We start from the raw sequence: 15,947 nt of genomic DNA on the forward strand, positions 1-15,947 counted from the left end.
TGAGGGAGTTCTAAATATGTTCGCGGAGTAGGAAAAAATTTAGGTAAGAAGAAATTGCTGAATCCCAGAGTTGTGCATCAAACGTGCCAGCGCACAGTTCGTAAATGAGGCCCATTGTCATTTTCTTTCTCCGCTGACTCCGCTGGTAAATACATAAGAAATGTCCCGCTTTCTGCCCCCTGGCTGCGCGCGCACATGTGCGATGACGTTGCACAGAAACCAGTCGATGTTTATGACAGACGGCTGTGACGTCGACCCCGACGTCGGCCCCATGGCGGGAAGGTGGATACGCAAATCAAGCTGCATTCAGCTGTGGGCGCAGGAAAGTTGCGCCCCGGCATGGTCCTATTTCTTGTATTGAAGAGGAGTTAATGTGCATGTGCAACTTTTAATCAGAGTTAAGTAAGTTAAGATTAAGATATATATACAGTCAGTAGTCAAGAGTTATGGAAAGATTTTTGCCCCCAGAGCGGAAATACGTCACCAAACAGACAATATCTTGTGATTTTATTATTTTTGTTATTTTATTCTCTTGCTCTTATTTTACATATCGCTCTTCGCCTTCCTAAATGACCTTCATGGATATATATATATATATGTATATTCTGATTCTTATTTTGCAAGTTATTATTATTATTATTATTATTATTATTATTATTATTATTATTATTATTATTATTATTATTTGTATTTCTATCAATCACCCGAAAGCATATGTCTAAACATACAATATTATATGAAGGCACAAGCATATTGTAGATCCTTTATTGTTAATCAGTGACTCACGGTTTCACGACCCTTTGCCCCGTTTCCAGCGAATGCTATGTATACCTTTATCCAGTAGATGTCGCCACATTTAATCGTATCAAATGCTTCGAAACACTGAACCACATCAACACAATTGCTTCAGATTGATTCAGTGTTTCAGAAAGCTTCGGTTTCTCCATCACTACTGCATACCACACGGGACATTGGGGTTCAAGTTCTGGTGAGGATCTTTAGAATTAGAATTTTTTTGTTTTTTGTCTTTTTTCTGTCTGTAGTGCATAGTGGTTGTCATAGTTTCAGTAAGTGAAGATTCTCAACTAAAGCTACATAATTGAAGTTATTTAATTTTCTTTAATATTTCCCAGAAGTTGCACTTTTTTATTTCATATATTTTGCATGAAAACACCAACTGAATCTGTTGAAAATGGCTGTTAGTGAAATGTTGTGATTGTCTTGTCAGCCTTAAGATTAATGCTTAAAAAAGTGACTGAATAGAACAACACTTGCAGCAAATTGAGTGTTAAAGGGAATAGTTCCCACTCGAACATTGCCACTTGCTGTCGTTTTAGTTCATCATTTAATTATTTTTTTTATACTAAAGACACTAAAGAAGTATAGTGTAGCTGTAACTGATTTAACTGTATATTGAAGGGGATGTTCCTTTTTTCTGCTGTGTTAACTATTTAATTGGCATTATGGGTTTATTAAGCCACCCACCAAATTCCACCGCCACTGTTTAATACTCCTGCCATTAGCACACAGTTGAGATCTAATCCTGTTTAACATATTTCCCATGAGCCTTTCACGCTGTGGGGTAATCTTGTCCCATTTTTCTTGAATTACTTCTATTAATTGTTCTACATTCTTTGGTTTGCACTTTGAAACAGACAGGAAGATGAAGCTGTAAACTGACCCCCCATCTGAAACTGGACTCATCTCTCCCTGCACATGTGGATCAGAATGCAGCCATTTCTTGCTGAAGAAACCCTTGGATGCCCAGATCTTGGTTTGTCTTCCAAGCTGTTGGTTCGTACTGCAGAGTGTCTCCAACTGATGAAGGACTGCATCTGCACTTCCTGGCAATCTTACAGGAGGACTGTTAGAATGTTGCATTGCATTTTACTTGTGTAGCTATTAGCAAGTCAATGAAGGCAGTCAATGGTAATTCCTGCTGCTTTACACTCCCGTCCAGCAGGTGCCGATAAAGTGCTACCAAATTCAGCCCAAAGAAGAAAAAGAAATTAAAACGTGGATCAGCTGAGCTAGCTGAAAGTGAAAATCCTATTTCATAGTGCGCTGCTTCTGGATATATCTATAGAGTTTTGGGATGGAGAATGACATCCTCGTCTCTCTGGAAGATTTAGGGTAAGTTGAAGAACTTACCCGCCGCTGCCTGAGCATTGTAGGCACATTTGCATTCCAGTGATGGCCAGCCTCGATCTGTATTTCCTATTTTAGACAGCACAATGCAAGATCGCTCACTTCGGCAAAACGACTTGCTTACTGTTGTAGCTAACATCAGTCTAATGGTGGTGGATTTGTATTTGCTACTTGTCAGATCCGGCTGGTTTTACACACCGTGTCGGCAGCAGCAACTCCTGTCATGATTCACATTGAGCTTGTGAGAATGTTTTAGGTTTACTGGGATGCTGAAATATCTAGAAGCTTCTGAAACGTTACTCGAGCCCTAGAACCACAATCCCTGTATGTACGCCTGACTGTTAGCAAGGCTCAAAATAATATTAGTGTGGTTTTGCGCTGTTGACGAAGGCTGTTTGATGTGCTAAAAAGGCTTGGGTGTGCCTAGTAAACTTCAGAAATGGTGACACGTACTGAATCACGAGACAAGAGTTGTGGCTTGAGTTTGAAAAAGATTTAATGCATTTTCTAATCAACTGAATTTGCTCTTTCTATTTTTTTTTTTTTTTGTGTCAATGCAGGTACCAGGGCCCTCTTTTAGAGGATGGAGCTCTGGATGCTGCTGTGAGCAAAGGAGCAGCTTCTCCCGAGTTCACTAAGCTCTGTGCCTGGATTGTCTCAGAACTTAGACTTTACTGCAAAATGGAGGAAAATGTCCATGCCACTAACTGTAAGAACCATTCCAGTCCCAGACCCCTGGCCAGGAATTCAAATTAAATGGTTGAATAACTGATTATGTCTCAATAGAATTCAGCACAAAAGAAGGTTGGGAGGTGTAAGAGCTTGTTGCACTTTAGGGAGGACATCATACTTCAGTGTTGCCATGTGTGAGATAACCAGCTTATTCGTTTGTTGTCATGGGTGTTTGTCCTTGTGCCAGGTCCCAGTGAAGCAGAGGGCTTCCAGCTGGAGATGAGTGGTCTGCTGTCAGAGCTCACCTGTCCTTACTCTGTTCTCACCAGCGGAGACATCACCCAGAGGCTACTCAACAGGACAGACTGTCTGCTGCTTCTCAGTATGATGACAACTTCAAATCTAAAGGGAAACTGGGAATTAAGTCTTTTGCGCTGCATTGTCCTTTAGACTTATAAATTAAAGTCTGTGGTACTTTCTGCAGACTGTTGCGCCACACCCAGCTGTGATATATATCCACCTGGAATTACCATGTGATCTATGACCAGATAACTTGTCTGCATAAAGAAAAACATGTTAGTGCAAGTTGCCAGGGCATGCAAGTGAGTGATGTTGGTGGTGCTTGGAGAGGCTGTAACATTAGCACGCTAGCCATAATAACTTGGGTAAAGTTATGTATCAATTAAATTTCTCTATCTACATGGACATAAATTACATGTACACATGGGTTTCACAGTATATATGACGGTAGCTGCTGTTTTATGAAGCATTTAGATAACTAGCTAGCATAAGACTTGGTGAACTTTAAACTTCATTTGTAAAGCGGTGTTAGGCGTTTTTGAGATCAAGGTACACATCCCATAACTTTCTCCGTTTTTGTTCACTGGAGGAAGCGGAGTTTTTTAGGAAAACATGGAGTTTCCTCCATGTTTTCCTAATCCTGCGTTGCAGCCAAAGGCTGAGCACTGAGGCATATTTTAACTTTTAATCCAATTTTATTCTCTGTTATTGCCACTTCTCTATGGGTGAATATTAGTTATATTTAGCCAACTTGGCGTCAATGAAACACGTGACCGACTCAAAACCAATCAGCGGGATAGCTCAGACGGTCCATTCCCTAGTTGGTCAGACTCTCTCTAATATGCGGCTCTGATTACAATGTGTTGTGCCTGGCACCCTGAACATACCTGCCACTAGGAGGCAGTGTATGGGGCTTGTTGGTAGTGGTTCAGGTGGACTTTGGATGGCATTACACAAGGTCATCAAACTACATGAGTTTCCAAAAAAATTAATTTAACAGCGTTTCATTTTCAAGTGCCTAATGTCCGTTTAGGAGCTTTAAGGTCTCTCTCCTGTAGCAGGTATTTGTTTTACGTTATGCTATTTGTTCTGTTTGCTTTGGCTGTTGCTTTGGTTTGGGAGGGGCACATTTGATGTGCTACATTTGTCATTATTCTGTCATGTATGTACCATCACATAGTTTTACATCTTATACTCTTTATAGGCTGTTAACAGTTTATTTTTCTGATCTGTCAGCAGACCACCTCCTTGTCATGTCCTGATGTGATTAAATGCTTCAGCGTACACCACACATTTCTCAGGCAGCTATCCCAGCTTGTCACAAACCCAAGAAACAAAAAACAAGTGTGCTAGTTCAACGGTCTTGCATTGTGCAGGGTGCTTTACTTCGCAAACCTTTAAGCTGGGCTCGCCCTGTATTTTTATCATCTTCCAAAATGTGGACCAAAAAAATTAAAGCAAGAAAGACATAATTATCCAATGAATTCTGCTTTGAATGGAAAATAAGAACAATAAGGAGCTGAAGATGATTGGAAGCAAAGGTATTTAGAATCGACTTGACAATTTTGCATAAAGTTTTAGTTGTTTTCTTACTCCTGCCATGCCAGGAGGCAACAATATACATGTAACAATATGAATAACGGCAACAATGAGGGTGATCTGGCCCAGAATGCTGATAGCTGACCAGCAGTTTAGACCTGCCAGAAAATCCACACGATGTGCTGTGAGCCAAAACCAGGCTTGTTCCTGTTGCTCCCACTTATACTAGATCAGTTTGGGATCTAGGGAATTTGGAGGCCAGGTCAACACCTTGTGCTGTTCTTCATGTTTTTTTGATACCGTGGCAGACACACTGAACTGATTTTGTGTGTGTGTCTGCTGTGCCATACTGCTGGGGATGGCTGCTGCCATCAATGAGTGTCATTGATATGGGGGTGCTTGATCTGGTCTTGGTGCGTGGGACCTGTCTAAGGAACATCCACTTGAATGCCAATTTCCCACCAGATCATTGCATTATCACAACATGGTCAATGTTACTCACTTCACCTATAAGTGACCATGATGTTATACCTGAGCTGTGTGTGTGTGTGAAAAGAAAATCTTCCTGAGAATCACATTTTTGTTTGTGTAGCTTTTCTGGTGTCAGAGTTGGAGGCGTCGAGAATGATCCTGGTTAACAAGCCTCAGAAGAAGGCCCATGAGGCTGGCAGTCCTGCATTCCAGGAACTGAAGACGATCTGCATGACACTGGGAATGTCCAAACCTCCAGCCAACATCACCATGTTCCAGTTCTTCAGTGGAATTGAGAAGAAGGTCAGTTGGCCTGGCAGTTCAAGTATAGTTATGATTTATCAAATCAACTTTATTTATATAGCACCTTTCATACAAATGAATTGCAATCCAGGGTGCTTTACACATAGAACAAACATATAAACAAGTCCGCAGAACCCTCCCACTTCCCACACACACGCATGCATGCACACACACACACAAACACATGCACACACCCAAAGGAGCACAGGGATATAAAGAGCGCAGATAAAATGAGAGACATGGCTGAGCACAGACAGACTAATGAGGAGACACCATCACAGAGGACCGTCCACACTGGGAGCCGTTCACAGCCCCCACCTGTAGGGACAACACGGCAGGGACCACCCCAGCCCAGGCTGACGGAGGAGTCCATGCCACAAACATAGGCAGTGACTGGGCCCCTCCACCCCACTGAGCCAGGACCATCCCCACAGCGTCATCACAGCTCCCAGAGAGGACGGTCCTCAGTGAGGAAACACTAGAGCTGGAGTAAAAGATTAAAAAAACAACAACAATAATATATATAAAAAGAGTAGGCAAATAACATTAAATAAGTAAGTAAATAAAAATATATGCTGGATAGGCCAATATAAACATTAAATACATGAATAAACTAAATAAATAGAGTGTTAGTTCAGCGTATGTAAATCAAGCTAAAACAGACATTTAAGACATTTAAGCTAAGGTGAGTCTTGAGTCTCTTTTTAAAAATATCAACACCCTGTGCAGGCTGTTCCATAGACGTGGGTCATAACACTGAAAAGATGCCTCACCATACTTTGTCTTGACTCTAGGAACCACTAAAAGGAGTCACATCACAGTATGTCTGGAGTCACATCATCCAGGTTTTTACCAAATCTCTTAAAAATAATTTTTAATCTCCATGGTCCAAAAAATGAAGATCACAAACTGCGGCATTTCAAATCAAACTACTTGGCTGGCTGTGAAAAGCAAGGCATGTACAGTCAATCCGTGGACTCGTCAGTCAACCAATAGCCTCAGGCACTGCACACCTGTCGAACAATTCTTGAGCGAGGTCACCATATCACTTTCTGTTTTCTTGGGTTGCCATATCCCCCTGTCTCCGTCCCTCTGCTTACTTGGCAACACCTCTGCAACAAACCTGACAAACCCAAACAAACTCCTACAGATGGCCCTAACCATTGCCAAGAAAACTATCCTCATGTACTGGAAGTCCAAACACAACATAAACATTACTCACTGAAAAAAATCTCTTATCCGACTACATGTCAATGGAAGACTTCAGTCACCAGCTTGCAAAAGAATCTCTATTTGGTCACCACTCATTTTCTCTTCATAAAACAGTCCCTTTCCTTTTTTTTTCTGTCCTCCACTGCCCCTCTCCAATAATTTCTTGCTGTTGTTATTGATAATGTTATTTCCATTATTATTGTTATCATTATTATTATTACTATAACCAACTAACCCTATATCAAATGAGGGGCAGGAGGAACGACAGATATAAATAAAATGATGGTTTCTATTACAATGATTATTTTTGCTACTTGCTAATATTAAGGCCTCGGGTCCCTTTGTGGCCGCAGCCGGTGGACCTTCATCTGGGGTCTCTACGCTCCTCCCGGCCTCTTGACCCTCCCATTTCTGCCCTGGGCCGCTCTTGTGTGGCAAACTGCACATCAGTGTTATTTTTCTTGTATTTCTTGTATTTAACATAAAAAACAAACAAACAAAAAACAATAGGCGAGAAGTTCAGCCAGTGTGGACAGCCCTCTCACCTGAACAACATTTGGCTGCGCATGCTGAAGTGCGTACATCAATAGATAAATAAATAGCATTTATGATACATATTTAGATATTTATTTATTTATTTAATTAATTAATTATGTCTGGCACATATTTAGGTATTTATTTATTTATTTATGGCATATATCTGTAGGTATTTTGTTTTTTCTGCATTACGTTGAGATTTTAATCCATGCTTTTATCACAACTTGTTAGACTACTGCAATGCGCTTTATGTTGGGCTTAGCCAGATGTCACTTTCTTGACTAGAGCTGGTTCAAAATGCTGCTGCTTGACTTTTAACTGGTGCCAAAAGCATTTTACCCCAATTCTGGCAGCACTTTGCACATGATTCATTTTCTGATTCATTTTAAAATTTATTTTGTTTTTAAATGTGTTCATGACTTTGCCCCACAGTATCTGTCTGACCTGCTTCAGCCAGATGCTCCCTCATGCTCTCAGGTTGGCAGATTAGTCACTAAGGCAGGTACCCAGCTGCTTACCATTTTGGTCTCGTAGCCCTCATTTGGAAGTTCTCGCAATTCATTCTTGGCACATTAACCAGTCAGAACAGTTTCTCGTGTGGTGTCTGGCAGCTATTGTGTGCTTGGTCAGAAATTGGAAGTGGGTACGGTTAATGGGAAAAAGTGGAATGCTAGCGGGCTCTGTGAGCTCCCAGATGCTAATATTCACAGTGTGACCACTAATCTCTCCTGGGTAGAGATCGGCATACTGTGTATGTGTGCATGCTCAATGAATGGCATGAGCAGATGGATGCATCGTTTGGACAATTGGTCGATATCTGTAATAAGAAAAGTGCCTCTCATCGTCAGTTTCATGCGTTTTGCGAGTTTTCACATCTCCCACAATGCGTAGCGCATGTGACGTACACTGTAGTGGGACGGCCCTATGATGACTTCCTTGGAGTTAGGCCCTTGAGCTTCTCATGAAGTATAAATTACCTGTGCCAAAGAAACTTTTTTGCAGCTCCGGGAGAGAGAGCAATATTCCTCACTTCTCACGTCTGTGCAGGGTCTGGGCTGTCTACCGTAGCTATAGGGTCATATTGACGCAGAGGCCTTAACTGGCTATAAAGTTAAATTCAGTGCAGGGCAGGTGAGCAGACGTGGTGTGTAGAGGGGGATCTTGGGGGATGAGCCTCTGGAGATACAGAGATAATCTAACTAATGGGGGGGAATGATTTTGGGAGCAACAGGAAAAATGCAACACACGCACGACACATACAACCTTGTTTGAGACATGCCACTGTCCTTTCATATATTCATACATCTGAGTGTTATCTCTTTTTTTTTTTTCAGCTGAAAGAAGCTATTAGTCGAGTTCCACCAAATCATGTGGGAGAGCCTTTGATGAAGAAAGTCCTTGGTCCTGTGCACTTGGTAAATGTTGAAGAACTGTCAAGACCAGTACAGTCATGGAACACTATACAAATTAATGGCTGTTTTGTTTTTCTCATTTTTTCACATTGCTAGGAAAAAATCGAAGCAATAAATCAAGCACTAGTAAATGAGTATGACGTTAGGAGGAAGATGTTGTTGAAACGTCTCGATGTCACAGTGCAGTCCTTCGGTTGGTCTGATAGAGCAAAGGTAGGAAAATCCATAATGTGTTTTTTGTTTTTCTCAATTTACAAGTTTTTTTTTCTCATCAACACAAACAATCAATACATGATTGAAAATGGTTCATGTTATTGTAATGTAATGATTAACAGATAAGAACAATAATAAAAATGCAGCAAAAGGGTCTCAATGTACTGTAATTGTTTTTTAAGATAGTAATATTTTTTCAATAAAATAAAATGCTATTACAAGGCCATGAATAGAGAAACATTCATTGTGAATGTACAGAATACAACAGAGTTGAACCTTAAATTTGTGATCATCAAAATGGTCTCCAGTATGCTCTCTTTCACTACAAAGTGCCTGTTTGTAGCTGTGGACCACCACTTTAAGTGAACATTTGTCAATAACACATTACCTCAATTTTGGCAGCAATTCATTGGTGCACAGTTCATTTTCTGATTCATTTTAAAATTCTAAATGTGTTCATGGCTTTGCTCCCACTGCAAAAGGAGACACAATTGGCCTTTTCAGTTTTATTGTCAGAAATCATTTGGAAATATGAATTTAACATTTGCCTTCTTTGTTTTATCTGGAATGGCAGATTTCACTGACCTATTTCAAATGAAAATGTTTGTTTTTTTTCCTCACAAATGCAGCAGATTTAAAGGGGATTGTGCAAGGACAAGCTAGAATGTCACTATTTGAGCTTTTTCTGGCATGTCTGCCAGCTCAGAAAAGCTGATGTGATATGCTTTTTTCATAAGACATTGTAAGGTTAATGTGTTGCTAATAGGGGTGTAACGATTCGTTTTAAAAACCATTCGATTCACGATTCGTGGTACGATTCAAGGTCGATTTTGGTTCATTTAGAACGATGCAATCGGAAACAATTCAGTAACTTTTTAGCCAAAAATCAAACCAGTGTGACTGAAATAAATACCTACTCAGTGTTTCCTCTACATTCATTTACGAGTTAGATAACTATCTTGCTCAGTATCTACTCTTTAGGGTTCTTAATCTACAGTCACTTTTTAAACTTCCTCAAGTGTCTCGATCTGCTGGACGGCGCTCGGTTTATCAATACAGAACGAGGTTATTATGGCCCAGAAGTTTAACACCACACGTCCGTTTCTCTTTATTATCTCCTCTTTTGAGTGCTGACGTTCTCACCACACGCTTCAAGGAGACATGAAGGCGAATTAGCTCTCTCGTTTATTACCTCTTGAGCGCGACCCGTTCTTTCACAAATGTTTGTAGAAGCAGTCGGCATGTCTAGGTACTTGATTTTATACAACTGTGGTCATGGAAGTGATTGGAACCTCTGAATTCAGTTATTTGGATGGGTGAGTGAATACTTTTGGCAATATAGTGTATGTTGAATTTGGTTAACAACTACCCAGCCTCTAGTTGTTTGCTAGATGAAGCATAATCCTTTATTTTGTTTTGTTGTCAACACAGTTTTGCTCACACTGTTGTCTCTAAAGCAGCAGTGACAGTAATGGACATAAAACACTGTTCAGTGTAAGCAAAGCCCCCTGCTTTTTTCCACCATTTTCCACCAAGTAAGGTGAACAATTTAGAATAAGAAATTTAAAAAATAATTGATTATTTTATGTCCATTGATTATCAAATTGTTACGTCTCTACATTTGATCGGTGCAGACACGTCAACGCTTGTCAGTCTTTCTTCTTGTTCATATATATATTTCTATTTTAATCCTTATGCGTGTTTGCCAGATTTTATCGTAATAAATCAAAGGTATACTTGCTTTAATGGATAAGTGCATTCAATTTTGGTATGTCTTACTACAGAGACATGCTGATAAGCTGGGGAAAGTTTACCAACCTCTGCGTTCTGCCCTTGGAGCCAAAAGTAGAATTTCTGTGTCTCACCTTCTTGCTGCTCGACAAGACTTCTCAAAAATCCTCCGCACAAGCAGCGGCAAGATAAGAGAGAAGACCGCTTGTGCTATAAATAAGGTGGGTGAATCACAATACACTAATGTCATATTTCCTCTTAATGTTTTTATACTGTGCAAACACTCTCTGTTTTTATGTGTGTTTGTGTGTCATATAAACTTGCAGGCTGTATATTTCATTGTATATTTCAGCAATGGAGGCAGTGATTGTATACATTTATGTGTCTCTCTATAACAAAGACATGATATTTTGCTTGTAGCCAGCTGCTCAAATACATTAACAAGATGGGACATTTCACCAGTTAACCACTGACTCTGACAGCCCAGAATAGGGACTTGTGAAGCTGGTCGCCCGGGTTTTCCGCTCAATGTGAGAGGGGCTTTAGAATCACCAATCGACCTAACGAGCACGTCTTTGGACAGTGGGAGGAAGCTGGAGGACCCAGAGAGAACCCACACAGATTCAGGGAGAACACTGCACACATAAATATTTTATGTGCAACAAACTTGATTCATATCGAAGTTAACTGTTTCTTTGTTACCAAGTTTTAGGGTATCGTTTGTGTTTTTATTTTCAAATATTTAAAAAGAAACCACTACAGATGGACAATGTTTTGTAGAGTTACAGTTTAGTTTAATAAGCTGTTGCTACAGGGCTGTGTTTAACATCTTATTTTTCAAACTGAAATGCTTTTCTCTGGTTAGGGGGTACTTTGCTGAAAAAGTATTTCACAGAGGGTATCACTGAAAAAGGGTCACGCTACCATGACCTAGATCAGAGGTTAGATCCGTAGCTCAAAAGTACCGGGTGGAAAAAAGTTTTTGGACAGCCCATGCATTTGTGAAATATTGCATTAAGAATCACTTTTAGGTCTTCAAGTGTAATTTCTTTTAGTACAGGCACAGACAAAATACTAAGCATATCCTAAAACACCCATTTGTGACCCAAGCCTGACGCCTAAACAGGCCTAAACGCATGATAGCATGCACCATTCCAAACATGTAATACACCAAATTCATCTAAAAGCCTCTATCAGGCACTGCCACCTAAACGAAACACAAATAAAACCCCAAGCAACTGTATAGGAACATGACGAAACTACGAATACAGCAAACATCTCATTTAGTGCTTCTACTAATCTCACAACTTCAACATAGACACAGAAACGCAAAATCATAGCGTATGTCTTACCTGTGCTGTGTGTGATTAGAAGTTATATTCCTGTTCCAAAAAACGCTGCTAATGGCTTCTCATATGACTCTGCATCATTTTGAAATTAATCAGGAAGCTCCTGTTTGTTCACATGAAAAGTAAGAGGTTTCTAAGTTGGAGTGTAGGGTCGCAGACCATCTAGATTCTGATTGTATTGGTTTATAGTATTATCATCAGTATATATTATCAGTCATTAAAATTGACCAATCGGTTGTCGAGATATTCTCCTTTGAGTTTCACCTAAGGTCTCCTTTTACACACGGTCAGGGTGAATGAGTCAAAACTGTTGTATTTATATTTAGTGATATATCAGTGAAACAAAATTAGTTTTTCAGACTGGTACCTGAGAAAGGTCAAATGGCACATATTGTGCCAAAATGTGACCAAAAATTATAATTTGTGATTCTGCCTGGACATAAATAGGCTAAACAAAACATCTCTAAAAGTGTTCAGATTGTTCAGTTGGATACACTCTGCAGAAACAAAGACAAACCAACAGCTTGGAAGACAAACCATGATCTGGGCATTCAAGGGTTTCTTCAGCAAGAAATGGCTGCATCCTGATCCACATGTGAAAGGAAAACCACCGATTGACATCACAGCAATGGTCACCAAACTGGTGTCCAGTGCTTGTGGCTTGGGGATGCATGAGTGCTGCTGGTGTTGATCATCTCACTGTCTGTGATGACACACTGAACTCTGCCAAATATTGAGCCATTCTCCAAACCCTCATGCTCCCTTCTACATGTGCTCTGTTCTGTTAAGGTCAAAACTAGATGTTTCAACAAGATAATGCTCCTTGCCACACATCCAGGGTCAGTAGAAGTTGGCTGCGGGAGTACAATATCCAGGTCTTAGAGTGACCAGCTCAATCCCTGGACATGAGCCCCATTGAAAATCTGTGGTGGATTATCAAAAGGTCCGTTTAAAAGTGCAAACCAAAGAATTTAGAAGAATTAAAAGTAGTAATTCAAGAAGGATAGGACAAGATTAGCCCTCAACAGTGTGTTTTCTCTTCACCCTCTACACCACGGACTTCAACCACTGCACGGAGACCTGTCATCTCCAGAACTTTTCTGATGACTCTGCAGTAGCTGGATGCATCAGCAAGGGTGATGAGGTGGAGTACAGGGCTGTTGTGGACAACTTTGTCACATGGTGTGAGGAGAACCATCTACAGCTCAATGTGACAAAGGAACTGGTGGTGGACCTGAGGATGACCAAAGTGCCGGTGACCCCTGTTTCCATCCAGGGGGTCAATGTGGACATAGTGGAGAATTATGAGTATCTGGGGGTTCACATTGATAACAGACTGGACTGGGAAAATAACACAGATGCCCTGTACAGGAAGGGCCAGAGTCGCTTCTGTTTTTTGAGGCGGTTGAGGTCTTTTAACATCTGCAGGACTATGCTCAGGATGTTCTATGAGTCTGTGGTGGCCAGTGCCATCTTCTATGCTGTTGTGTGCTGGGGCAGCAGGCTGAGGGTAGCGGACTCCAACAGGTTGAACAGACTGATACGCAAGGCCAGTGACGTTGTGGGAGTGAAGCTGGACCCTCTGATGGTGGTGTCAGACAGGAGAATGCTTCACAAGGTGAAAGCCATCTTGGACAATGAGTCGAACCCACTCCAGGACGTACTGGCCAGACACAGGAGCTCTTTCAGCACCAGACTGATCACACCACGATGCACCACAGAGAATCACAGGAAATCATTCCTGCTGGTGGACATTAACCGGTACAACTCCTCACTCTGAGGGTGTAGAACCCATATTATTTATTTAATGTGCAATAATTCATTAATGTGCAATAATTCATGTTCACCTCATCTCATATACCAGTACACATTCCCTGTATAATAGGGGACTCTGGTCTTACTATGTGCAATAATGTTTATAACTATAATCCATGTTTATAAATATACTGACCCTGAGATTGTGCAATAACACACGTATAACTTCATTATTTTCATACACTTGTATATATTTCCTTATATATTCTCACCATGTGCAATAATTTTTTCTCTGTAGAGCAATAACTATGAACACATGTTCACTTCACTTATACTTGTTATATATATATATTTCCTATATTTTTTACATTCCCTTACTTATTCTTATTGTCTCTTACTTATTCTGATTGCTCTTTGTTCTAAACACTGGTTCACTTTGGGTTGGAGCTGCTGTAAAAAAAATAAAAAAGTAATTTCCTCCTGGGATCAGTAGAGTAATCCTGATTCTGATCGTGTGGAATATTCCAGCCAGGATTAGAGCTCTACTGCTGCCAATGTCAGGAGTGCTAAATATTAACTTGATGATGTCATGGTTTATTTATGTTTTGTTCAGTTTTGAACACATTCTCTGTTATTTGTTGACTCTTGATACCAACAATGTTGAGAACTGACATAGTGAAACTGTCAAGAATTTAGTTTTGTTAATTGGTTTTGTTAATAGAATTTGTATTTGTTTGTGTCTGTCTAATGGAGTCACACCTTTGAAACACAAAAAATATTTTTCCACAAATATATCATCATAATATTTGAGATCGTGTAAAATTTTTTTAAAACTTTTTTTCACCACTGTATAATACCAAGACGGATCTTTACTGTGACTCCAGAGTAAACAGCCCTACTATTAAGTGTCTGTCTCCAGGATTTCCATTTAAATGAGCGTCAAGTATATAAATGCTTAGTCATTGGACCGTAACTCATTAAGTAATGGTGATCACAGTGTAGACTGATGGCCTGCTGATGAAGTACAAGTTGGCATTATAACAAACTAGTTGTCTCTGAAATTATTCCAGTGTAATCTCCAGAATGTAGTCAGAATGCAAACCTAACACTGCCACAGCTTCATATTAGTATTTAACTAACTTTTCAAATTTTATTATGAAGCAGTCACAGGGAATGTGCTGTGTGCTGTCTTCACTTGGGAGAGCTATCTTATTTCAATATGTGTCTGTTCTTCAGGTTCTGATGGGCCGGGTGCCAGACAGGGGAGGCCGTCCCTGTGAAATTGAGCCTCCACCTCCAGAGATGCCATCCTGGCAGAAGCGTCAGGATGCTCCCCAAGGTGGAGGGCACTATGGTGGGGGACACGGAGGCGGCAGGGGAGGCTATGACCATTACTCCCAAGGTGGCCGCAGTGGCTATGAGAGAGGAGGTAGAGGAGGGGGTGGCAGAGGGGGTAAGGTGCAAGGAGGCTGGGGTGACGGAGGTGGGAAAGGAAGTTATAGTCAGGGCCACTATCAAGATGCAGGAGGGCATCAGGGAGGAGGGAGAGGAGGTTATGGAGGAAACAACCTCCAGGACCCTTGCTACCATGGAGGAGTAGGAGGTGGTTTCCACGAGGGTTATCACCAAGATGGAGGCTGGCATCAGGAGAGAGGTGGAGGAAGGGGAGGTCGAGGGGGTAGGGGAAGAGGTGGAAGAGGAGGGGGAGGGGGAGGAGGAGGAGGAGGGGGAGGGGGCTGGGGAGGGAGAGGGGGGCAACATTTTAACCAAGGAGGACAATTTGAACAGTTCTTCCAGCATGGCGGGCAGCACTACAACCAAGCTGGCTTTAATCAAGGCAGACACTACACTAGTTGAAAGCACAGTGTGGTGTAAAGCTGCACAGTCAAGATCAACTACTTCCCATCACAAACTGATGCCTTTCCATATGATCGTAAACACGCAGCATGGTTAAAAGATTTTTTTTTCTTGTTGTCTTACTAGTCTTATAAAAGATTCCTAAGATTTCAGTGTTAGTGCATCTGTTGAATCTGGCAATGGAGTGCACATCATTATCACACATAGGATTCTTGAAATTCTGATTTGGTGGTTACTTGAAAGCAGCTTTATTTTCTGGTCTTTATTTTGTGTCAGTAGATTTGACTGGAATCTCCTGTGTTACTTATTTAAGATTAAATAAAAATCTTATCTTGTACATGCTCATGTACGATTGTGTGCACACGGCTATGGATGTTGGAAGGTTTGCATGGATGTGTGAATGATTAATAAAGATGAAACAAGGATAATGTCCTTTTGTTTTCTCCTG

The 15,947-nt window shown here is 40.8% G+C and overlaps 1 protein-coding gene across 1 annotated transcript; it reads left to right on the forward strand.

Annotated features, from left to right (window-relative positions):
* The first annotated feature begins 1,977 nt into the window (after positions 1-1,977).
* Positions 1,978-15,922, forward strand: fam98a (family with sequence similarity 98 member A). Its single transcript, XM_047602782.1, has 8 exons — positions 1,978-2,133; positions 2,709-2,857; positions 3,068-3,202; positions 5,252-5,433; positions 8,517-8,597; positions 8,691-8,807; positions 10,592-10,759; positions 14,879-15,922. Exons 1-8 carry the CDS (start codon positions 2,096-2,098, stop codon positions 15,497-15,499), a joined length of 1,491 nt encoding a protein of 496 aa, XP_047458738.1. The 5' UTR covers positions 1,978-2,095; the 3' UTR covers positions 15,500-15,922.
* The last annotated feature ends 25 nt before the right edge of the window (positions 15,923-15,947 follow it).

This window comes from Mugil cephalus, chromosome 13 (genome assembly GCF_022458985.1).
Source record: "Mugil cephalus isolate CIBA_MC_2020 chromosome 13, CIBA_Mcephalus_1.1, whole genome shotgun sequence".
NCBI lineage: Eukaryota > Metazoa > Chordata > Actinopteri > Mugiliformes > Mugilidae > Mugil > Mugil cephalus.